Source organism: Colobus angolensis, unplaced genomic scaffold (genome assembly GCF_000951035.1).
Source record: "Colobus angolensis palliatus isolate OR3802 unplaced genomic scaffold, Cang.pa_1.0 Scaffold20, whole genome shotgun sequence".
In the NCBI taxonomy this organism is placed as follows: domain Eukaryota; kingdom Metazoa; phylum Chordata; class Mammalia; order Primates; family Cercopithecidae; genus Colobus; species Colobus angolensis.
In genome coordinates, this window is record NW_012115155.1 from 10,470,032 (window position 1) to 10,496,243 (window position 26,212).

General features: G+C 40.2%; 1 protein-coding gene across 1 annotated transcript in view; it reads left to right on the forward strand.

The window, feature by feature from the left end:
* Window positions 1-2,271: 2,271 nt before the first annotated feature.
* UGGT1 (UDP-glucose glycoprotein glucosyltransferase 1) overlaps window positions 2,272-26,212 on the forward strand; it is a 123,919-nt gene continuing 99,978 nt past the window's right edge. The window contains exons 1-8 of the mRNA XM_011941723.1: window positions 2,272-2,496; window positions 7,661-7,796; window positions 13,765-13,847; window positions 17,894-18,024; window positions 19,592-19,704; window positions 22,736-22,910; window positions 24,578-24,674; window positions 25,704-25,782. Coding sequence (XP_011797113.1) covers window positions 7,675-7,796; window positions 13,765-13,847; window positions 17,894-18,024; window positions 19,592-19,704; window positions 22,736-22,910; window positions 24,578-24,674; window positions 25,704-25,782 — 800 coding nt within the window. The 5' untranslated portion in view covers window positions 2,272-2,496; window positions 7,661-7,674. The remainder of the gene's footprint in view (window positions 2,497-7,660; window positions 7,797-13,764; window positions 13,848-17,893; window positions 18,025-19,591; window positions 19,705-22,735; window positions 22,911-24,577; window positions 24,675-25,703; window positions 25,783-26,212) is intronic.

Consider the following 26,212-nt stretch of genomic DNA (forward strand, 5'->3'; position numbering starts at 1 on the left):
GTTTAAGTTTTTTTAAAATCTGTTTTTGTTCAAATAAGGTAGCACTTTTCAGAGAAAGGTTTAGAAAAGGTGAAATCCAGCTTTCTTAGAAGCTCTGCACTACCACTTCGTTGTATTTTAAAACTAAGCAAACTTTGGTTTTGTTCATGTATCACATAGCAGAAGATCAAGATAAGGCCAAGAAAAAGTATATAATCAACTTTGTAAAATGGTGAATTAACAATTTCCTTTTTATGGAAGCATGAGCTGATGTGATTTAAAGAGGGCCAGAAAACACACTAAGGAAAGCTAACGCAACAGCTCCCTTGTGAAATAAATTTTAAAATGCTCGTTTTTTTTTCTTTTTGTGTACACATTTAGTTTTATTGTAACAAAGCAACTTGTACACTTTTAACGTTTAAAACTGAGCACGAGCCTCCCTTTCCAGTGAAACAAAATGTAAAAATAAACAGGAACAAAATTACAAGAGAGAATGTCAATTTCAAATAAGGTCCTAGGGGTTCTGCTGATTCTCCCACTGAGTGGCAGGGCTCAAGTCATCATTAGGAGATAATTTATTTTAAAAGTGTCATCTTATGCAAGGATGTCTGTCAAACATCACAATTAAACATGCCAAAGGAGAAGCCATGTTGTAAAAATGTCCATTTAACCCATCCAAACATCTCAGACCCATTCTTTGCTGACTTCTAGAATCTCATTTTAAAACATTTTTTCTTTCTTTTTTTAAACAAGGGAAAGTAGACAGAAAGATGTTGGTAAACGCTAACTGTCCATATTCACATAGAGACCCAGTGTACTCTCCGAGCCCAACATACAGAGACAGCAGGAAGAAAGCTAGAACGGAATGCTCTGCTACACAGGGGCCTAGAGCCCTCCAGCTTCCAGCAGAGCGAAGGGGGCAGGTTTTTCTTTTTCTCCACAGAGCTGGGTGGTGTTGATTCCATAGTTTTTGCTCAGACAGGAAGGGATAAAAATGAATTTCGAACAGAAAGGGGTAGAGACTCTTTTCCCATTGTATTCTGCTCAAGGTATTTCCCCCAAAATAAGTTGAGAACCACAGTGTAAAGAAACCTCAAGAACAGGGAGACTGAGCACAACTGAGGGGCGTGGGGGAAAGACTGCAACTTGCTCCCAGGGACTGGAGAAAATGTTTAAAAAAAAAAAAAGGAAGGCTGGAATCCATCACTGTTCTATTAGTCATCTCCTTCATCCTCCTCTCCTTCCTCCCCTTCATCATCATCTTGGCTCATGTTTATTTCCTAAAATTATTTTGGGCCGGGTGTGGTGGCTCATGCCTGTAATCCCAGCACTGGGGAGGCCGAGGCGGGTGGATCACCTGAGGTCAGGAGTTCCAGACCATTCTGGCTAACAGGGTGAAACACCTGAGGTCAGGAGTTCCAGACCATTCTGGCTAACAGGGTGAAACCCCGTCTCTACTAAAAATACAAAAATTAGCCCGGTGCGGTGGCGCGCGTCTGTAATCCCAGCTACTGGGGAGGCTGAGGCGGGAGAATCGCTTGAATCCGGGGGCGGAGGTTGCAGTGAGCCGAGATTGCGCCACTGCATTCCAGCCTGGGAGGCAGAGCAAGACTCCAACTTCAAAAAAATACAAAAGTATTTTTGGCTTTTCATTCACTTTGACTTAATATAGTTAAACACATACCCTCCAAAGAGATAATTCATTTCTGGGTGGGTTAAATGCTACCTATTCCAAAACAATTTTGCTACCTATTCCAAAACAATTTTAAACTGGTTTACATTAGTTAAAAATAAATAAATAAATAAATAAATAAATAAATAAAGGACAAAGCACTCCCTGCAGACTAAGCTGCAGCTGCACGAATAAGCTAAGCTAAATCGGCTCCTAAAATTTAAAAAGTCTTCCTTTCATCATGCCCCCTGGAAGTTAGCTATCAAAATTTTAGGGTTTAAAGTCGAAGATGCTCAGAAGCATTAAGACAATTGTCCTTACTGTGCCACCGAAAGGCTAAAGGGAGTAAGCTTTTAACAAACGTTTAACGGAGTAAGTCCCAGAGTCCACATTGGATTTCATCACTGTTAAAGCTCTCAGGTCTCAGCTGTTGGCCCAACGAACCTTCCCAAGACCTTGAAGACCGGCAGCCGACCCACCACCCTGAAGAGCGGAAGTGCGGAAAGACGCTGGACGCCCCGCCTCGGAGATAAGAAGCCGACCGCCCGACGCTCTGGCCTGCTAGGTCTCCACTCGGTAGCCGGAAGTCCTCTAGCGTTCGCCTTTAGGAAGCGGAAGTAAAAGGGCGGCCGGCAGCGGGGCAATTGCTTTGCGAGGCTGGGTGTTGAGCCGAGCTGCGGGAAAGGCGCGTGTCGGCTTCTCACTGGCGCAGCCTGCACCGCCGCTGCAGCCCCGCCCCGCCCTGGCGTTGTCCCTGGCCCTGTGGCGGACTAACCACGGCCCGGGCATAGGCGGCAAGGGAGACGCGAGCGGTGCGTGTGCCGCGGCTGCGCTGCCGGTGACAGGTACCCAGGGGTGGCGTGAGGAGGCCTCATGGGCAGAGAGAGGGTTTGGGGCGCAAGGCGACCCTGTGCCCCCGTCACATTGAGCTTTCGCCTCTACCGTGAGTCAGTTTCCCCTCTGGTGTCCCATCCCTTCCCCTATTCACGAGCGCCCTGAGTTGCCCTAGTAGTGGTCTTGGCAAGGTATCACTTCCGCTGGGGTGGCGGCTGGCTCTGTTCAGAGATCTTGAACCTTTTTTGAAGAGCTTTAGATCCTTGTGCCCAAGTGCAGAAGGAAGTGGGGGAAGTGTCCTACCATGAATTTAGACCAAGCTTGATCCTCAGTGAGTTGAGAACCAGCACTTTGCTGGACCCTGATTGCAGAACGACGTGCTTTTTAAAAGAGATGTCTATTTTTACTAAAATGAATTCGGGTTGATGTGCCTTGGTTGCTGTTTTCGTTTAATACTGTGATGTGTTGGCTGGGAATTGGATGATCCGGTTTCACTTTTAGTGTGGGACCTGCCAGATTGAGATCTGCGGCGTCGCCAATAACTTAGAGATGTGAACTGTTTTTGTTCCTTGGCCAGAATCTGCAGTTGTTTTGCATTTCTTGCCAGATTTGAGAAGGAGCATATTTTGTTCGTTTGAAGTCCTGGGGTCTTTTGCCTTATTGTGCCACACTAACTGTTTCGGAAACATTCACTGATGCACTTGCCAGCCAATTTTAGTGTAAAGTGCGCTCTTTCTTTCAAGAATCTTACTCTTGCAAGCGTTTGAAGACCTTTTAAACAGGTATTTAACAACACCAAAAAACTTGGAATGATTGTAGCCTTTCACTTTGCTTTTTTTTTTTTCAAGCCAGTCGAATTTAGCAACACTTGACTTCCTTTTGATAAACTTAGCTGAAGCTTATTTTTTAAAAATTCTTATTTTTTTTTTTCTAGAGATGAGGTCTTGTTACATCCCGGTCTGATCTTGAACTCCTGGCCACATGAAACTTACTGAAGGAAGTGAGCATAATACTCGTATAGTAGCATAGCACATTTATAATGCACATTGAACTTCAGGGGAATATATTAAACTATGAAGAAAATTCTTTTAAAACTTTCCTGCAGCTGTCTCTGAGCATTTTCTTTTTTAATTTAAGTTTCCCTGTAACAATACAAGACAATGTAATAATTTTCTTTTTTCTTTTTGTTTTTGAGATGGAGTTTTGCTCTTGTCTTCCAGGCTGGAGTGCAATGAGGCTATCTCGGCTCACTACAACCTCTGCCTCCGCGGTTCAAGTGATTCTCATGCCTCTGCCTCCCAAGTAGCTGGGATTACAGGCACGTGCCACCACGCCCAGCAAATTTTTTGTATTTTTTGTAAAGATGGGGTTTCACCATGTTGGCCAGGCTGGCCTTGAATTCTTGACCTCAGGTGATCCACCCGCCTTGGCCTCCCAAAGCGCTAGGACAAGCCACAGACAAAACCCCTCAGACACCAAGTTAAAGAAGGAAGGGTTTTATTTGGCCGGGAGCTTTGGCAAGACTCACATCTCCAACAACGGGAGCTCCCCAGTGAGCAATTGCTGTCCCACTTTAAGGGGGTCCGCGTGAGAGGATCGTGATCGATTGAACAAGCAAGGGGTATGTGACTGGGGGCTGCATGCTCCAGTAAGAACAGAAGAGAACAGGACAGGGATGTTCACAATGCTTTTCTATAGAATGTCTGTCATCTATAGATAACATCACCGATTAGGTCAGGGGTCGATCTTTAACTACCAGGCCCAGGGTGTGGTGCGGGGCTGTCTGCTTGTGGATTTCATTTCTGCATTTTAGTTTTTACTTCTTTCTTTGGAGGCAGAAATTGGGCATAAGACAATATGAGGGGTGATCTCCTCCCTTAGGATTACAAGTGTGAACCGCCACGCCCGGCCTGATGTGATCATTTTCATATCAGATGTATAATAACCACTTCTAGCTGAAATTAGATTTATGTGGTTCACAGGAAATGGTTTTGCTGATAGATACATAGTAAATGTGTGTTATGCTTAATAATTTGAGAAGTTAATTTGTTTCTTTAAAAGGATACTTCCTAATATTTTTCCTTGCTACTAGCTCATATATAGAATCTCAGATAGCCATGTATAAACTTGCAGATTGCTTTTTTTTTTTTTTTTTGAGACAGCTGTCACCCAGGCTGGAGTGCAGTGGCACGTTCTTGGCGCACTACAGCTTCCGCACCCTCCAGGCTCAAGCAACCACCATACTTGGCTACTTTTTGGTATTTTTAGTAGAGACAGGGTCTCATTATGTCTCCCAGGCTGGTCTTGAACTCCTGAGCTCAAGTGATCCACCTGCTTTGGCCTCCCACAGTGCTGGGATTACAGGCATGAGCCACCCTCCTGGGCCTGCATATTGTTTTCTAAGAGTTTGTTTTTTTTTAAACTAAAAAATACTATTATTTTAGTTTAAAAACAGGAGAAGAAGTTGGTGATGACTTAGAATTTTCATGCCTCTTCTGTTTTCCAAAAAGTGTAAAGGGTTTTTTTTTTTTTTGAGACAGGATCTCACTGCCCAGCTGGAGTGCAGTGGTGCTGTCCCTGCTCATTGCAACTTTAAGCAATCCTCTGATTTCAGCCTCCCAAGTAACTAGGACCATAGGCGTGTGCTACCCTGCCCTGGTAATTTTCAAATTTTTTGTAGAGATGGGATCCATGTCGCTCAGGCTGGTCTTGAACTGACCTCCAGCAATCCTCCTGGGTTGACCTCCCTAAATGCTGGGATTATAGGTGTGAGCCACCATGCCTGGCTCATAATATTTATTAATATTCCCTATATTTTACTGCAGATAAATAAGCAAGAGATAGTGTTTTAATTTTTTTATTTTTATTTTTTGTTTGTGAGACAGAGTCTTGCTCTGTTGCCCGGGCTGGAGTATAGTGGCATGATCTTGCTCATCGCAGCCTCCACCTCCTGGCCTCGGGCGATCCTCCCCGCTCAGCCTCCTACAGATGGTTGTTGATAGTTGAGCCTAGAACTTGTTAAAGAGTGTTTTCTGTTTATTCATCGTGCCGCAAGTATAATGCCTATGATCGTGCAACACCACATGGCACATTCTGATGGCCATTATCTCAGACTGTTTGTCTTTATAAGCAACATTTAAGGACCCCTAGGGTCAGAGTGATAAGGGAGCCTATAAAATGAAGACATACTCAAACCAGAGACCACTCCTCTTCCCGTTCCTCTTCCCCTTCTCCTCCTCCTCCTTCTTTCTTCTTTCCTCCTCCTCCTGTCCCGCTCTCCTCCTGTCCCGCTCTCCTCCTGTCCCGCTCTCTTCCTGTCCCGCTGTGTTGCCCAGATGCAGCACGGACCTCCTGGGCCCAAGCTGTCTTCCCACCTCGGCCTCCCAAGTAGCTGGGACCATAGGTACATGCCATCATGCCTGGCTGATTTATTAATTTTTTTTTTGTTTCAAAAGAAGCTGGCAGTGCCTAAACTTAAAATGCTTCTAAAAGCCACTTTTCTATTTGGTGTAGTTTATTTTGCTTTTGCCCATCGTTCTTCAGAGATATTGTGTGTTATATGAAGCAGGATGTTAACACAAATGATGCTTTTTATAAAAGGAAGGTATTGACTGGTCCCCAATATGGACAGCCTCCCTCAGTGATAGATTTTATAAGCAGTACGAAGGAACTGGGATGAGACGGAAGTGAGCCTTAGCAGAGCGAACATCCTGAAGCCAAGGATAGGTTAGTGCTTCCCACATAGTCATCCCCTTTTAGCTCTCATTCAAATGGGTAGAGCTTGGATACTGACTTTTCTGTAGCTCAGGGGAGGTCTAATTAGGGTTCTGTTAGGTGGACTTTTGGGATGAAAATCAGAAACATCTGCAGCTGGACACCTCTTTCTGAAATTGTCCGGATGCTGTCTGTGAGGATCTTGACAGGCTTGGAGCGGCTACTGAGGGAGTCAGGAGGCCTGCGTTCTGTGGCCATCCACTTTGCCAGTGACCCCAGATCCCTCATTTTGTGGATGGGGACAGTTGGCTTGGCAAGCCACTAAAATTTTACATTTCTTTATTTCAGAACCTGTCTGAGTTTACATTTGAGACCTGTTTGTTTCCTAGGGCTACCATAACAAAGTGTCACAAACTAGGTGCCTTAGAACAACAGACATTTACTGTCTCACGGGGCTAGAAATCCTTCATCAGAGTTGCACAGGACCACGCTCCCGCTGAAATCTTCTTAGGAGAATCTGTCTTGGACTCTTCAGCTTCTGGTAGTTTCAGGCATTCCTTAGCTTGCAGTATAATTTTAGTGTGTGCTTCTGTCTTCCCCTGGTGGTCCCCTGGGTCTCTGCATAGCTGTCCCTCTGTGCTGTCTTTCTCTGTCCAGATTTCTCCTCTTTATAACATCAGTCATTGGATTAGTGCCCACCTAATAACCTTGTTTTAACTAATGACCTCTGTAAAGAATGTATTTACAAATAAGTTGACATTACGAGGTACTGGGGGATAGGATTTCCATATCTTTTTTGGGGGACACAGTTCAACCCTTAATATCCATCATTTATATTTTCATCTGTCTCAGCTTTGCTTTCATGCTTTATAAAGTATGGTTGTGTGCAAGCTGGTGTGCCACCAACTGGTTTTTATACCCCTGTATAATGTAGATTCCTTGAGAAATGAAGCAGAGCCTTTGTAGGAAAGAATGTAATAACCTAAATACCTTCAGTTCCGTATCAGTCACTCAGCAAATATCTGTTGGACCAGCTAGATATTAAGTGCTATTATATGTCAGAAGCATTTCTGTTTCGCTAACTTATGTTATTCTGTGTCTCCAAGTATGAGGTTAAAATTACCTTGTAGCAGGCCGGGTGGGGTGGCTCACACCTGTAATGCCAGCACTTTGGGAGGCTGAGGCCCGCAGATGCGAGGTCAGGAGTTTGAGACCAGCCTGGCCAACGTGGTGAAACCCTGTGTCTACTAAAGATACAAAAAATTAGCAGCGTGTGGTGGTGCATGCTTGTAATCCCAGCTACTTGGGAGGCTGAGGCAGGAGAATCACTCGAACATGGGAGGCGGAGGTTGCATGAGCCAAGATCATACCACTGCACTCCAGCCTGGGCGACAGAGCGAGACTCCGTCTCAAAAAAAAAAATTTCCTTGTGCAAAACTTTTTTTCTTTTTTTCCTTTTAGGAGTTTGCTATAAAATGGGAGTTCTGATTGTACTCACTGTTCTGTGGCTGTTCTCCTCAGTAAAGGCCGACTCAAAAGCCATTACAACCTCTCTTACAACAAAATGGTTTTCCACTCCATTGTTGTTAGAAGCCAGGTAAGAGAACATTTTTTTCCCCTCCATGTATTTGAGTATAAATATAGGCTCTGACAGTGAACATTCAGGAGCTTTTTCAGCAGTGAGATTATCATCAAATGCATTTATGAAGAACCTCTTTCAGTGTGCACTGTGGTATGTACTCTACAAAGGCTGTTAGGGCGTAGCATCATTCAGTAGGACAAGGGCTATGTGGGTTTATAGAGATATGTAGGAACTTTAGACAAATAACTGTGTTGGATAAGTTAGTATGTTACTTTCCAAAAAGCATAACAAGGGAAGAGAGAGTTGTGTTTGTTTATTTATTTATTTTTGGAGACAGGTCTCGCTCTGTTTCCCAGGCTGGAGTGCAGTGGTGAGATCTTGGCTCACTGCGACCTCCGCCTCCTGGGTTCAAGGGATTCTCATGTCTCTACCTCCCGAGTAGCTGTGCTTACAGAAATGCTCCACCACATCCTGTTATTCTTTGTATCTTTAGTAGAGACAGGGTTTCACCATGTTGGCTGGGCTGGTCTTGAACTCCTCAGTCTCATGTGATCTGCCCACCTTGGCCTCCCAAAGTGCTGGGATTACAGATGTGAGCCACTGTGCCTGGACAGTTGTATTCAAATTTTCTCCTTATTTGAAGGAAGTTTTAAGAGGTGATTGATAAAAGGAAAAGAAGAGGGCTTAACAACTTGGGGGAAAGAGGACTTATTTCCCTTAAGAACCTGGAAGAAGGCTAGGCGCAGTGACTCACACCTATAATCCCAACAGTTTGGAAGGACGAGATGGGTCGATCACCTGAGGTCAGGAGTTCAAGACTAGCCTGGCAACAATTAGCTGTGCGTGCTGGCGCGTGCATGAGCATCAGATTAGGAGATTATGCCCATGCAGCTCAATCTTTCTTTTTAAATGATAAAAACGGTGGCTAGGTACAGTGGCTCATGCCTGTAAATCCCAGCACTTTGGGAGGCTGAAGTGGGTGAACTGCTTGAGTCCCGGGGTTTGAGACCAGCCTGGGCAACATGGGGAAACCCCATCTCTCCAAAAAAAAAATAACTGAGTGCGGTGGTTCGTGCCTGTAGTCCCAGCTACTTGGGAGGCTGAGTGAAAGGATCACTTGAGCCCAGGAGGCGGAGCTTGCAGTGAGCCAAGATCACGCCATTGCACTCCAGCCTGGGCAACAGAGCAAGACTCCATCCAAAAAAAAAAGAGAAAGAAGTTACCTTACAATTAAAATGGGTAGAATTTTTCATAAAACAACAGTTGTCTTAAAATTAGTGAAACACAATATAGTAAATAACTTCATGAGAAATTTTGTATTACAAGTGTGCTTTTTAGCTAGTGTTTGTAAATAAATATAATGAGATATCTGTCTGTATAGGTAGGGCTTAAATGCTTATGGATGAAAACTTATTTGATTGTATCTCAAGTAATCTAGAGGTAGAACTAGCAGAGACTTTCCAAAGGATAAGTGTGGGTAGATTGAGCAGCAAGCGCTTGGTAAGTCTCAGTGTTTGAATGTGCTAGAAATTTGGACTGTCACATCACTTCGATGAGCCTTGTGGTCTGCGTTCTTCATCTTCAATTTAGAATTTTTTTTTTTTTGTGAGAGTTTTTGAGACAAGGTCTGTCTCTGTTTTTCAGACTAGTATAGTGGTGTGATCTTAGCTTACTGTAACCTCTGCCTCCTGGGCTCAAGCCATCCTTCTACCTAGGCCTCCCCAGTAGCTGGGACTACAGGCGTAAGCCACCACCCCAGCTTATTTTTGTATTTTTTATAGAAATGGAGTTTCACCGTGTTGGCCAGGCTGTTCTTGAACTCCTGGGCTCAAGTGGTCTACCTGCCTCTGCCTCCCAAAGTGGTGGGATTACAGGTGTGAGCCACCATGCCTGGCCTCTAGAGTTTTGTATTCTAACATTTTCCCCTTAATTCCTAGAAAAATGTGGATGAAGAATTTTGCTATGTTGATTGTGTGAACGAATGGTTGCACCTCTTAAGGAAAAAGCCTGATTTGATATTGCCAAAAGGACCAGTGGGAAGGGGCATGCAGCAGCCGGTCCTGACTAGCTTAGGAGCCTAGCAGACTTCCTGCTAAATAGACTTCCTTCGATCGCCTGTCTCTGCCTTTCTTTCTCAGCATAGAAGTGGCAAAACAAAGACAAAACCATTGTATATATTTCATAGTGACAACTAACCTGGTAAATGGGTCCAGCTTCTCAAATGTCTGAACTTTATTAGATACGGCATAGTAGTAAATGTGAAGTGGCTCTTTTTTTAGAGTTCTTATTGTGGGGAAAAAAAGCCCAATAAAGCAAATAACAAACAAAAAAACAGTGACTGAAGATATTTTGAGACTGCCTGAGCTAGACTGCCTGAGCCTGGACCTTAAAAACTAAAGTTTTTCTTTTCCTTTTTGCTAATCTTCTTTTGGATGATTTGTTTGGTATAAATCTGTCATTGAGATTTACAACCCCTCCCCCCAACCCTGCTTTGTTTTTGAGACAGAGTCTCATTTTGTCGCCCAGGCTGGTGTTCAGTGGTGCCATCTTGGCTCACTGCAACCTCTGCCTCCCAGGGTCAAGCCCATTCTCATCCTCCTGCCTTAGCCTCCCGAGTAGCTGGGATTACAGGCATGTGCCAGCACGCCTGGCTGATTTTTACATTTTTAGTAGAGAAGGGTGTTTTACCTTGTTGGCCAGGCTGGTCCGAACTCCTGACCTCGGGTGATCTGCCTGCCTTGGCCTCCCAAAGTGCTGGGATTACAGGTGTGAGCCACCGTGCCCGGCCTGTGTTTAACATTCTTACTCTGAATTACATTTTGTTACTTTCACTTTTATTTACACTAATTTCTTGATATTTGTACTTCTTGATCATTGTACTAGAAGATTCCTATGGCATAAAACTATGGACTTTTGAGAAAGAATGCTAAATTTGCCAGCCCTAATTGCTCAATATTTTCAGTTTCTTTGGTCACTGTGAAGTGAATAGGGTATACTGTTTTCTTCATCACCTTGCTTATCACAAACATTTCCCCCTTTCATGATATCCCTGGTCATTTGCCATTTTGTTTTATTTTTATTTTTATTAATTTTTTTCCTTGGCATGTGAATTAAGAGCTACATTTGCCATTTTGGTTTACTATTTTTAGGCCCCTTCTCCTGTGGCTGTTTGTATACAGTTTGCCAAGGTAATACGACATGTAGGCAACTCATAGAAATGAACTATGCTTATTTGAATCCACTTAGTATTCACCTCCAGAGCTAGCAGAGCCCACCATTCTTCATTCTTATGTCTTTTGGAGACCCTGGTGAAGGATCAAGGTACTCTGTCCATCTGGTTAAGGATGAAGGGTCAGAATCTTTTACTATACTTTATGGCATGTGGCCACCACAGATCTTTTGCCTTCCTTGCATCTATCCCTCAGGGACTGAAAATATTCCTGTTGTGTATTTTCAGATTGGACCTGATGTTTGTGAAGGAGTTGTAGCTTTGTGGTTGTCAGTGAAGTGATACTTATCTTTAATTGAAGTAAAACACTAAGTGTGTTTTCTGCAGCTGTAGCTACAGAAATATTACATAAGGAGGTATTATTAAAATCAAAACCAATAATCATTTATTGAGTGCTAAATTTTGTAATGACCCAAGAATGTAGCATGATAGAAGTATAAATTAAATAGACATGAATTTATATTCCAGCTTTTCCATTGACTAACTCTATGTCTGTAAGCAAGTTAGTAGCATCTCTGAATTACAGCTTATTTATTTGAAAAACGGTTATATCTGAGGGTGGTTGTGTGGATTTGAGGACACAAGTAAATATGCCAAGCTTGGTGACCGTCACATCATAGACCCTCCTTAAATATTAGTTTCTTCTCTCCTTCTAGTTCTACATAAAAGGAAGACCAATGCTGATCTCCCACAATCGCTTTGGAAATCTAAGAAAACAAGTTGCTACCCTATTTGTACTGTCTTGTGGGCATTTATTCTGGTTGTTTGTAGCTTTTTTTGGGTTGTAGATTAAAAACTTGTCCTAGATTATGGCATTTCAAAACATTTACATATGGAGTGAATGGTATAATGTACTCTCTCTGTACCCATCACCCTGTTTTAACAATTATCAATTTAAGTACAATAACCACCATCACCACCACCTTCTCTCCTCCCGCACTAGAATATTTTAAAGCAAATCCCAGACATCATATAATTTGTAAAATCATGATTTTTTGGGGTAGGGGGAGGGAGTTTCACTCTTGTTGCCCGGGTTGGAGTGCAATGGTGCGATCTCGGCTCACTGCAGTCTCCGCCTCCTGAGTTCAAGTGATTCTCCTGCCTCAGCCTCCTGAGTAGCTGGGATTACAGGCGCCCGCCACCACCCTCGACTAATTTTTTGTATTTTTAGTGGAGATGGGGTTTCACCCATGTTGGCCAGGCTGGTCTCGAACTCCTGACTTCAGGTGTTCCACCCACCTCCGCCTCCCCAAGTGCTGGGATTACAGGTGTGAACCACCATGCCCGGCCTCTAAAATCATAATTTATACTCAGTGGAATAAGTGTTATATAAGAAGCTAAAAAAACAAAAAGCAACAAAAATATGCTTTAAAAAAAGGCAGCATTTCTTTAATAATATCTTGTATTGTTCTTCTCTCCCCTGGGTTGTTTCAGTGGATCTAGTAAGCAATATTAGGACTGTTCCAAGTTTAGACCTTGTAAGACTTATGTAGGCAGTGGGGTGAAAAGAATGTATGTTTTAAGAAGCTTCCCTGTAATTGTATGAAAAGCATGTATTTATGTCTGGCCTTTACTGGGAGAGTCTTAGCCTGTTTGAATCTTAGTTCTCACCACACTGGTGAGTGTGTCACCTTACCCCTCTCTGCTTATCTTGTGAATGTGCCTTTAATTAATTAATTTAGTGTTTATTGCACATCCTGGTGTATCTGTCTTAGTACTTGTTTTCTTAGACTATAAGCTATGCTAAGCTTGGTGTGGTGTCTATGTCAATTACTAGAAAGCCTAGAAAAATACTACTCTCAAGGAGGCATTAAGAAATTTAACGTATTATGATAATGGGTATTTTCAGAAACCTAATTTTAGAGAAGCTGTGCATTACCAGGAAATGTTTCTTATTTTTCCCATGTTTCTGTGTCTAGCTGTGGAGTAGAGTGAGATTGTACACCTCAGTGTTGACAAGTAATGGGAAAGTCTTCCTTTGGCTAGGTAAGCTGAGATCCAGATCTGTAGTTTACTTTAAGACAGTGAAAGATCGCTACTGCATTAGTATTATGGCTCAGAGGAGAAGATAAGCAGTTGACATGAATCATTCAATTACTACATGCATTTCCTTTTAGGGGTTTTAGACTCTTGAATGAAGGGAAATTTAGATTGGCCATTATTTTAGTAGTATAACGTTGAAAAAAAATTAAGATGGCGTTAAGTTCTTGGATCTGATTTTGTTAGATCAGTGCTAATTTTAAACGAAATTTGGATTTAGGGATGTTAAAAGATTACGACATGCTGCCTTTAGTCTCCCAGAAATTTTTCTGCGGTTCATATTTTACTGTGGGAGAACTTTAGGCAAAACATATTTTTTGTTCTTTGTAAGGCCTTTCAGAAAATAAGCAAGCAGAACTAATACTAGAATCATCAGTTCCTAGTTCTGCTTCCACTACTCATAGTATTTTTGTCAGTGGGGTTTCATAAGCTTTCTTTATATTGAGACTTTCCTTTTATGTTTTTATTATTCCAAATTTCTTAAGAAATACCTATTAGGTAAAAAAGTTCATAGGCTAAATTATTAATAACTAATATGCTGGTAGGACTTGCTTATCATTAAAAACATATACATAAAGGAGTATTATATATTATAGATTAAAAGTCAAACTACGGACATTTGGAAACTTCAAAACTTATTTTTACTCTCTTTAGTCATATAGCTTATATTAGAAAATTTTATTAAGTTGTTTTATTTCTGATCTTTTCTCCCAGTGAGTTTTTAGCAGAAGACAGTCAAGAGAAATTTTGGAATTTTGTAGAAGCCAGTCAAAGTATTGGATCATCAGATCATCACGGTAAAATTGAAGCAAATGCTTCTTTGACTTTGGTGTCTGGGAATATATTAGGAAAAAATGGTCTCTGTATAGTATGTGTGGCATGGCCGTTAATGGAAAACATTGTTGTCTTTAATGATTGGAGTTATGATCGTGGTCAGGAAAAGCCAACACAACATAAATAATTATTTTTGAAGCAGTTTATAACTTTGGCTATAAGTGGTACCTTTGTTTTTTTCCCCTCTTGTTTTTGTTCTATCATGATCCTTTATTAAAGTGCTATGTGGATATTTTGTGGAAGTACATTTCATTTTAAGTCATTCAGTATTAATAACCATCTAATCTGATTCACTGTTTTTTTTTTTGTTATGAACTTATTATACAACTGATCTATTATCTGTTAAGTTCATTGTCATTAAGTCAGTATCATCCAGAATGTTTTCCATTATGCCTGCCAGCCACCCACAACTTGAGTGTTAAGGTGTCAAATTAATGATTATCCTGTAAAACCTCATTTACAGTTTTTATGATGTGCTTTCACATTTTTTAAACTTGGTATAAGCTATATAGGGTGTAAACATTAATAGTTGGAGATGCTGATATGTGAGTAGTTAAAACCTTGAATATTAATTTACATTGACAGATATAGGTTATTATTTTATTTTTATTTTTATTTTTTGAGACGAAGTCTTGCTTTGTTTCCAAACTGGAGTGCAGTGGTGTGATCTGGGCTCACTGCAAACCTCCATCTCCCAGGTTCAATAATTTCTCCTGGCTCAGCCTTCCAAGTTGCAGGGATTACAGGCATTCGCCACTACACCTGGCTAATTTTTGTGTTTTTAGTAGAGACGGGGTTTCCCCATGTTGGCCAGGCTGGTCTCGAACTTTTGACCTCAAGTGATCCACCCGCCTCAGCCTCCCGAAGTGCTGGTATTACAGGCATGAGCCACTGTGCCACTGTACCTGGCCAGACACAGGTTCTTACAGAAGAGGAAATGTTCCAAAATTGTGTGACTGCTGTTGATGTTAATGGGTTGGGTTTTTTTCTTCTTTTAAAATTATTTAATTTTTTTAAAAAAATACAATGGAGATGAGGTCTGTCTCACTGTGTTGCCCAGGCTGGTCTCAAACTTCCGGGCTCAAGTGATCCTCCCAACACAGCCTCCTAAAGTTCTGGGATTACAGGCATGAACCACTGTACCTGGCCTGTATTGATTTTTTAACTTTTTAATTTTTTATTAAAATAATACATATTTTAAAAGTTGTCTGAATCTTTTTGTTTTGTTTGTATTTTATTTCACTTTTTTCACTCGGTGTGATCTATCCAAAATATTTATTTTATTTTATTTTATTATTATTTTTTATTTGGACTAATTAAAAATTTTTTTTTTATAGAGACAGCGTCTCGCTGTGTTGCCCAGGCTGGTCTCGAACTCCTGAGACTCAAGTGATCCTCCTGCCTCAGCATTCCAAAGTGCTGGGATTATAGGCATGAGTGACTGCACCCAGCTAGATTTTATTTTTATTTTATTTTATTTTATTTTATTTTATTTTATTTTATTTTATTTATTTTTTCGAGACAGTCTCGCTTTGTCACCCAGCTGGACTGCAGTGGCGTGATCTCAACTCACTGCAATCTCTGCCTCTTGAGCTCAAGCCATTCTCCTGCCTCAGCCTCCTGAGTAGCTGGGATTACAAGTACCACCATTGCGCCCAGCTAATTTTTGTATTTTTAGCAGAGGTGGCCATGTTGGCCATGCTGGTCTCAAACTCCTGACGTCAGGCAGTCCACCCGCCTCAGCCTCCCAAAGTGCTAGGATTACAGGTGTGAGCCACCAAGCCTGGCCTATTTTGATTTTAGAAACAGTCTGGCTCTGGAGGCTGGAGTGCAGTGGTGTGATCATAGCTCACTATAATCTTGAACTCCTGAGCTCAAGCAGTCTTCCTGCTTCATCTTCCTTAGTAGCTGATATTATAGGTGCGTGCAGCTAGGCCTGCCTAATTTTTAAATTTTGTTAAGATGGGTCTTGCTATGTTGCACTTGCTGGTCTCAAACTCCTGGCCTCAAGGCATCCCTGCCCCGCCTCCCACCTTGGCCTCCTAAAGTGATGGGATTACAGGTGTGGGCCGCCATGCCCAGCCTGAATCTTTTTTTTTTTTTTTTTGGCAATATAGATATGTAAATATTTTAAACAAGCATCTGTAAGTTTTACTAATTTCAAGGCAACTAGAATTAAGTTATCAAAAAATACTTCATTTTTAAGATTTTATAGAACAAATTTATCAAAGTGGGTTTATAATCAAATTTGAACTTTGACATTTAAAATGACATTTTTTAAGTAAAAATGATAATACATATTCATTAAAGCTATAGGAGTATGAATTCTATGAACAACATAAAAGCGTGTTAAACATTTTATTTGTTTGAAATATTATTTATATTCCTGCCACCCAAGATTGACACCATTAACATTCTGGCATCATTTTGAGATATTTCTTATCTATCTTTTACGTAGAGGATGCTATTGCAGTATAGAACCTTTTATATTCTGCCTCATAAAATGTTAATATTTGTATTTTCTTTTTAAAATGGAACATTTTATTTTCTTTCTTTCTTTATTTTTTGAGACAGAGTCTCCTCTTGCTCAGGCTGGAGTGCAGTAGCACGATCTTGGCTCACTGCAACCTCTGCCTCCCGGATTCAAGTGATTTTCCTGCCTCAGCTGGGATTACAGGCGCTTGCCACCTCGCATGGCTAATTTTTGTATTTTTAGTAGAAATGGTGTTTCACCATGTTGGCCAGGCTGGTCTAGAACTCCTGACCTCAGGTGATCTACCCAGCTCCCCTTTCCAAAGTGCTGGGATTACAGCATGAGCCACCGTGCCCTGCCTATTTTTATTTTTTAAAAAAGAGACGCACTATGTTGCCAGGGCTGATCTCTTGAGCTCCTGGACTCGAGTAATCCTCCTGCCTCGGCCTCCTAAAGTTTTGGGATTACAAGCATAAGCCACTGTGCTTGTCCTTTAAAATGCAAAATTTAAGTTTTTTTGCATGGATAACATGTGATTCCGAAGTCAAAGTTCTATAAAAGGTTATATGCAAATAACCTTTATATTCATATTTATAAAAATTTGAAATAATCACATTTGAACTTTGACATTTTTTCAGTAAAAAATTATTTGTGTATATATATAAAAAAATTGTTTCCTCCTTGATCCTGATCCTTCTGTTTCTTTCCTGCTTTTTATAACATTTTAATTAATTTGTTTAGCCTTCAGTGTTTTTTACAGCAAATATATACGTACGTACTCTTCTTTCTCATTCTTTCTCCTGGTTAAAAAAAATAAGTTACTATGTACATTGTTTTGTGTCCTTGCTTTTTATTTACCCTGGGGATTTCTTCACATTAGTATTTGGATTTTTTTTCTTTAAAATAATTTGGTCCAACTTTTTGTTTAAAGGCTTCTTTTCAAACTTTAAAATGTCATCAGTATTCTTTAATACTGTAACTTCCTCATCACACTGCTCAGTTTTGTTTAGTTTTTGGAATAGTTACCATGTGCTAGGCATCGTGGATATAAGGATAAATAGGTCATAGTCTCTGCCTCTGGGGACCAGAAGTCTAGGTGGGGTATAGATAGACAGTGAATAAATAATTTAGTAAATGATATGATAAGTGAAAGAGGTAAACAGAGAAGTGTTCTGGGATTGAGGAAGAGATTTAACTGGTCCGTTGAAGCATGGGGTAGGGATTGTGGAGACTTCCTGGAGTAGGTGATTTCACAGCTGAATTATTTCTGAGGAAGTATGTAGCTCTCAGTCATCCAGGTAAGTGGGAAAATAGTGGTCCAGGGGAGGGAATAGTTTGAAAGGGAAGAGGAGAGGAAGAGCCCAACTGCATTGTGTATGCCAGGGAATTTTAAGCATTTGATGAGAGTTCAAGACAATATACTGGTAAAACTTGCCATCACATACCTTTGTAACACAGCTTTGTGCTTCATGAACTCTCTTCTTTAGATTTCTCTAGTCATATGCAATTACTTTGGTTAATGTTCTTCCTTGACAGGTACTGATTATTCCTATTATCATGCAATACTGGAAGCTGCATTTCAGTTTCTGTCACCTCTCCAGCAGAATTTGTTGAAATTTTGTCTATCTCTTCGTTCCTACTCAGCTACGATCCAAGCCTTCCAGCAGGTGGGTCCCGTGCTCTTAAAGAACAGCATTTTAGAATATATGTCATGATGAATGGATAGACTGCAGTTGTCCTGGAATTGAATTACAGAGCTATCACTTTTTTGCCTGAAATTTTCTAGGATTTATGATTTAAAAAAAGAAATAATAAGCAAAATTGATGTTAAGTCTTCAACCCGCAGATTTAAAAAAAATAAGAAAAAGAATATCTGTATAGAAAAGAGACAGCAATATTTTATTTATGCAATGCAGCCTGGGAGATGTAATCTTGTTAAACCAGTGAGCCAGCATCTAATCACAGCCGGTAGTTCTAAAAGCAGTTCACAGAAAATACAGGAGGCAAGAAATGTTTAGCATCACCACAGGGATGCAGTCAGGAAAATCAAGAATACAGGAATCGTTGTAGTAATCTAGTTTCCTCAATAAATAAATTACGGAAATTTCTATTGTAATTGAAAAGAAAAAGAGGGACAGAGGAACCTCAAGTTAAGAGAGACTTAAGAAGAGACAGACAGAGGTGTCTTCGCCAACTAGATATTTGATATAAAAGCAAAGTTAATTTTAAAATTATTTTTTATTATAAAATAAAACATAGAAAAACCACTCACAAAAAATATATAGTAATGGATTATTATAATGTGAACATCCTTGTAATTTTCACCCAAGTCAAGAAGCAGGACTTGATCTGGCACCATGGAAAGCCCTCCATGTACTGTGTCCTGACTGGCCACTTTTCGCCCTCTGAAACCAACCACCCTGTTAACTTCTGTTGGAATCATTTGCTGTGTTACTGTATTGTTGTATCGCCCAAGGATACATCGTCATAATATAAAGTGATTTTTTTTTTTCATTTTTCTTTATTTTGTGACACAGTCTTGCGCTGTCGCCCAGGCTGGAGTGCAGTGGCGCAATCACAGCTCACTGCAACCTCCACCTCCTGGGTTTAAGTGATTCTCCTACCTCAGCTGGGGTAGCCTGCTACCACACCCAGCTAATTTTTGTATTTTTAGTAGGGACAGCGTTTCGCCATGTTGGCTAGGCTGGTGTCGAACTCCTGACCACAGGTGGTCCACCCTGCCTCCGCCCCCCAGATTGCTGGGATTACAGGCATGAGCCACTGTGGCTGGCCTGTTTTTGCCTTTATTGATTTTGTTTTTTTGAGACAGGGTCTTGTTCTGTTGCCCAGACTGGAGTGCAGTTCAGTGATTATGGCTCACTGCAGCCTCAGCCTTTCAGGCTCAAGCAATCTTCCTACCTCAGCCTCCTCAGTAGCTGGGACTACAGGCGTATGCCACTGTGACTAACTAATTTTTTATTTATTTTATTTTTTGTAGAGATGGGGTCTCACGATGCTGCCCAGGCTTAAGTGGCAGGCTTAACTGCCCAGGTTTGGGCTTAAGTGATCCTCCCACTCTGGCCTCCCAAAGTGCTGGGATTACAGGCACGAGCTACCACACTCAGCCGCTTTCACCAATGTTGTCTTGTCATAATTTAATCACCTATTTTGATTGTACATGCCTTTATCTCATCCTTGGTTAGAACTTTAAAAAGTGTGCATCTTCTGTGACAGATAGCAGCTGATGAACCTCCACCGGAAGGATGTAATTCGTTTTTTTCCGTGCATGGAAAGACGACTTGTGAATCTGATACCCTGGAGACTCTTCTACTGACAGCCTCTGAAAGGTAGATTGCGTGTTCCTTTGTTTTCATATCACGCATTTCCAGTGCTGCTTCTGTATGTCATCTACCTTCTGATTTTCTCATCTGTTTTGTGTCATTAGGTGTAACGGTTTAGAGTATGGCTTCTGGAACCAGACTGACTAGATTTGAATCTCAGCTCCGTCACTTAAAATTGTTTTGTGAAATGTGGCAAATTAATCTCATTTCGAAATGGAGATAATACAAGTGTTCAGTATTAACTGTTATTATTTAGTAATGACTGCATCTGAGCAATGACATAGGCTTTGTCATTAGCTTAGTAAGAAATACTGTGTGTGTTAAAGCCAGTGCCTGAAATAATGACATTAATGATAATATCTCTCAGTATATTATTAGTTTCAGACAAAGGAGGATATTTGAAAGATAATTGCAGGCTTGATTTGAATATTAATTTGGTAACTAATGTACCAGTTTTTTTGCCCAAAGGTAGGTTTCCTGTGGTAGACCACTCGACTGTGTGTCATTTTGCTGCCTGGCTAGGGCAGCAAGCCGTCTGTACCTCCTCTGATGCTGTGCATAAACAGAACAGTGAGCTCTCCATGGGGTTGGCCTGCCCTGCCAGTACTGCTAATGGCAGTTAGGTAGTGCAGGTCTTCTTTAGTGAGATCGTCTGCCCAGCACCCATCCTCTGCCCACCAAACGTCATTAGTGGTTCTTACTCAGAGTGCTAACCAGAAAACACGGCGTGCACTCCAGCCATCTCAGGGTCAAGCATGGACATTCAGAAATGGCTGCATGGTGATACAGTCGTGCTCTCTTGGGGGAAACAACATTGATGGCTTTGTAATTCTTTTAAAAAACTTTATTTAATTTGCTACAACAATAACGCACACCTTTATAAAGAAAAGAATAATAGTGTCTCCTCTCTGAGAGGTGGAACTACTTTTGATGGTTTGGCATATATACCTTCAGACTTTTTTCTACGGTTTTAAATTTATACATGTAGGTAGTTTTATTTTTATAAAAGGCATCTTTCCATTTAGTACGAGTGGGTGTATCTCATTATTTTTAATACATGCAAAACCTATGTAAGACTGTCCCATAATTGATAATTTATCTCTTACTGATGGATTTTTAAGTCATTCTCTTTTTTTTTTTTTACCCCTGTTACAATAAGGTTATGTGGAGCATCCTTGTTCATGTCTTTACTTTCTGCTGAGTTATAGAGTTTATTACAATAGAGATTGGTAGGTCATAAAGTCTGCGTTAAGATCTGTTAATATCTTGATGCCATCCTTAGATAAGCTTTTTGGGGAGAAGTTTTAAAATTTATGAGGAAAACTGAAATGTTAAGTCCATTAGAGGCACAAGCCTGTAGTCCTAGCACTTGGGGAGGCTGAGGCAGGAGGATTGCTTGACCCCAGGAATTCCAGTCCAACCTGTGCAACAAAGTGAGACGCTGTTTATCCAAAAAGTTGCTGGGCATGGTGGCAGTAACTGGGCACACGCCTTTGGTCCCAGCTACTGGGCTGTGTGGGAGGATCACTTTATTCTGGGAGGTAGAGACTGCACTGAGCTGTGTTCATGCCACTGCACTCTAGCCTGGGCAACAGAATGAGACCCTGACTCCAAAATAAAAACAGAAACAAAAACGTCCATTAGGAAGATCATAGTAGTAAAAATAGTAGAGGGGATAGACTTAATATAATTGGCAAGTAATATGCTTAATGTTAGCCTCTGCTTTTTGCGTTATTTATGCTTACATTTTTAAATGAAAAGGTAATCATATTCTATTTATACGATATAAAAAAATACTTGGCCAGCTGTGGTTGCTCACGCCTGTAATCCCAGAACTTTGGGAGGCAGAGGTGGGTAGATTGCTTGAGCCAGGAGTTGGAGACTAGCCTGGGCAACATGACAAAACCTCATGTCTACAAAAGATGCAAAATTTGGCTGGCATGGTGTCATGCACCTGTAGCCCCTCCTTGAGCCCTGGAGGTTGAGGCTGCAGTGAGCGGAGAGATCACGCGACTGCACTCCAACCTAAGCGACAGACTGAGGACTTCTTAAAATATAACATAGTATATAACATATTATATTGACTGGGCATGGTGGCTTATGCCTGTAATTCCAGCACTTTGGGAGGCCGAGGTGAGTGGATCACCTGAGGTCAGGAGTTTGAGACCAGCTTGGCCAACATGGTGAAACGTCGTCTCTACTAAAAATACAAAAATTAGCCGGGTGTGGTGGTAGATGCCTGTAATCTCAGCTGCTGAGGAAGCTGAGGCAGGAGAATCACTTGAACCCAGGAGGCAGAGGTTGCAGTGAGCTGAGGCTATGTCATTGTACTCCAACCTGGGCAATAGGAACAAAACTCCATCTCCAAAAAAACAAACGAACAGAAATATTATATTATGTTTTATACACACACACACACAGACACACAAAACACATACATACATACTCAAGATTTAGTGGTCATTTGAATATGTGTCCTTTTTTGGCCCTTTTCCTCCCCTTTTAGGAATTGGTAGCTATTATTAATTGAGGTTTATTTTATTCTTTTTTTTCTGAGATAGGGTCCCGCTCTGTCACCCAGGCTGGAGTCCAGTGGCATGATCATGGACTATTGCAGCCTCAACCTCTGGGGCCCAGGTGATCCTCTCACCTTAGCCTCCCGGGTAGCTGGGACTACAGGTGAACGCCACCATTCCCAGCTAATTTTCGTTATTTATTATAGAGTCAAGGTTTTGCCATGTTGCCCAGGCGCTTCTTAGTTATGATTACAGGCATCACACCCTGGACCTGGCCAGTGTTTACATTTTATAGTTAGTATATTGTATAATGTACTTTTGTTATTTTTAATCATGAATAAACAAGACTCATACCTGATAGTGATCTTAGTAAGTGAAAAGTATTTAAGATCATGCTGCCCTTCATATTAAGATGCTTATAATCTTTATTTAAATTTTCATAGCTGTGCTTTATGTTTTGTGACATTTTTAGTGTTTCACAATTATTTTTAAAGTTTTAAGCTTTTATTATTTATTTTCAGACCCAAACCTTTATTGTTCAAAGGAGATCACAGATATCCCTCATCTAATCCTGAAAGTCCAGTGGTGATTTTCTACTCTGAGATTGGCTCTGAGGAATTTTCTAATTTTCACCGCCAACTTATATCAAAAAGCAATGCAGGCAAAATCAATTATGTATTCAGACATTATATATTTGTAAGTATTGATTTATTTTAGACCTGTTTTGCATGTAATTTGCCCAGCATGACCTTAGAACGTAAGATAATAATCTCCCTCTTTATAAAATAATCTAGTTATTTGAACCCCTTTTTTGAGAAATCCAGGAGTTTCATTGAGTCTGTTATTTGCACATAAGATGTGCTTTGCTTCACTTTCTGAAGAAATGAAAAACATGCTAAAAAAAATGGCTTGATAAAGTTTGCATTTTATTTCAAAGTGAACCATGTAAATAATCTTTTCTAACTTTAATATGGTCATGATACTATGGAATTGATTGTTGAATTCAGTTTCTTTTCCAATCTTTTTTCTTTGTTTTCTCTTTGCCACCTTTTTATTTGGTGGAAGCGGGAGGATTTTCTAAATAGGCGATTCATAGGTAGACTTGATATAATATTAAGCTTTTAAGACTCTATGTGATATTTAGTCGTTTAAAATATTTATATATAAAGGTGTTAGCCCTTTAAAGTTTCTGTGTCATAATAAGCTCAGTACTAAGTTCATGCCAAAAAAATAAAAATTTTATTGATTGATTCATTTATTTTTGAGAGGGAGTCTCGCTCTTGTCACCCAGGCTGGAGTGCAGTGGCACAATTTCAGCTCGCTGCAACCTCTGCCTCCTGAGTTCGACTCTCCTGCTTCAGCCTCCCAGTAGCTGTCATTACAGGCAGATAACACCATGCCAGCTAATTTTTTGTATTTTTAATAGAGACGGGGTTTCACCGTGTTGGCCAGGATGGTCTCGAACTCCTGACCTCAGGTGATCTGACCACCTCAGCCTCCCAAAGTGCTGGGATTACAGGCGTGAGTCACATTTTATTATCATTATTATTTTCGTAATTATTTTTAATATTTTAATAACTGTTTTAAATAATTTATTTTTAATTCAACATTTTTAATATTTAATATTTTTAATAATTATTTATAATTATATTATTTTTATAAAATTGTAAATGAAAATTTGTACAAGCAGAAAGTTTTGTCGAAGTCCAGTTTTTGACTCTCGCTCTGCCCCCTCTATTGCTGTTAGGGTAGATGTCAGTGTCTGAAGGGCCATCTTCAGTCAGGATGCTGGTGAGTCTGTGACATCTGGTCAGTCCAAGCTCCGCTCAAAGGCATTTAAATTTAATAAAAAGCATACTCCCATGGGCCTCAGAAACATCTCTGGGGTTGAGACCTCACCACCTTTCAACCCTGCTCTGTAGGTTCTGGAACTTCTTTTGTTCTTTCTCCATTTCTTGTGGTTGGGACCTTAGCACTTCCAGCTGTCCATTCTTCTGGTTTTGCATCTACCTTGAATTCCATTCCCACAGTTGTGGCAGCCTACAACATGTAGGGGAGCCTAGGGTTTTATAAGGAGAGAGAGATAGACTCTGAATTGATTTTTAAAACGTATAATCAATATTTTAATGGTAGATAAGTGCTTTTATTACTCTTGATTTTTTGATAGATTTTGGACTAAAAAAATTTATTTAGTGAACTTTCTTAGCTATATAGCTAATATCCTTAAAAAACAATTTAAAGATATTTTGAGTGCATAGTCCTAGGTAAAGGCTAGTAGATGCAACATTAACATGGTCGTGCTGTGTACACTGTGACACAGAAAGAGCTAGGTGGTAATGGTGGAATTCTTGCTTTCCTTGCAGAATCCCAGGAAGGAGCCTGTTTACCTCTCTGGCTATGGTGTGGAATTGGCCATTAAGAGCACTGAGTACAAGGCCAAGGATGATACTCAGGTGAAAGGTGAATTGGTAAAAATGGGACCAATGTGCTTTCTTCAAATATGAGTTAAAGGGGAGTTTGTTTCCTTATGAAAAGTTTAGGCATATGCTGAACCTGTGTTTGCATCCTGGTTCTGTTACATCTGAGTGGGTGACCTTGAAGCAAATTTTCTAGGTCCCAGTTTTCTCTTGTGTAAAATGCAGGTAATGATACATGTCTCTTCCAGTATTGGGGAGGAATAAATAAGATGTGTAAGTAAAGAATTTTTTCATGTACTGAAAAAAAAAAAAAAAGAAAACACACCAAGAAAGAACCTGGCACAGTCGTTTGCCCAAAAACGTTCAGCAAGTAGTAGCTATTGTTGTTGATGTTATATGGGGTTTACAAATAGCCATTTATTTGTGAATTCTTAAAGTATCCTATATTTAGCAAATAATTTTATGTTGTTTATTAGTTCTGTACATGGAACAGTTTACTGTGGATACTTTCTGTTGTAATAATACTCTAGGGTTTTGAATTTATTATTTTATCTACAAGTTTTAAATGCTGTTTTTTCATTTCTTTCTTTTAAGCTCATTTTAAAGATAAAAAATCTGGGTAGTAAAGCAGATGGAAAATAAACTACTACCTCATCCTTCTGTTTTCTTCAATAATTGTATTTAGGATTAAGTTGACTAATTATAAATTCTTCAGAATTTTGATATTGAAAAATTCTTTGTTCATAGTGTTTAAAACTGTTAATTTCATAGTTGTCCATAATGTTTAAATCTGTTAATTTTGAAGATTTTAGCATATAAAATTTTCCAAAGTTTAAGGGAAAAATGCATTCTTTATCCAGGAACACAGGAGATATTAAAATGCATTTATTCTGTTTGTTTAAAGAACCATTGCCAAAGGGTAATTGTGATAGTCCACATTTTAAATGGTATAATTTCAGGGGTTTCTGATTTTTTTCACATTATTCAATTTTATGGTGTTTATGAGACTAGTAACATTTTTGCTTCAAATGTGAGCAATTATTAATAATATGTATTTTCTGTTCTTTTGTAGGAACTGAGGTAAACACCACAGTGATTGGTGAAAATGATCCTATTGATGAGGTTCAGGGATTCTTCTTTGGAAAATTAAGGTATGTATGTTCTGTGTATTTTGGGAAACGCCCTCATTTTCCTTAAGCCTCCAGGCTTTCTTGCATTTTAAGCATCATCTTGTTGATTATTGTCTGAGTTACCCATCTCCTAACAGTACTTTATGTATGCAATCCTATGTGGAGAGTCAACCACTTAGTTTATAGCACAGTTTATGATTTCACATTATTCTGAAGCACATTATTTATTTATTTTTTTTGGAGTCAGAGTCTCGTTGTGTTGCCCAGGTTGGAGTGCAGTGGCGTGATCTTGACTCACTGCAACCTCCACTTTCCAGGTTCAAGTGATTCTTCTGCCTCAGCTTCCCGAGTAGCTGGGATTACAGGCGTGCACCACCACACCTGGCTAATTTTTGTATTTTTAGCAGAGAGAGGGTTTCACCACGTTGGCTAGGCTGATCTCAAACTCCTG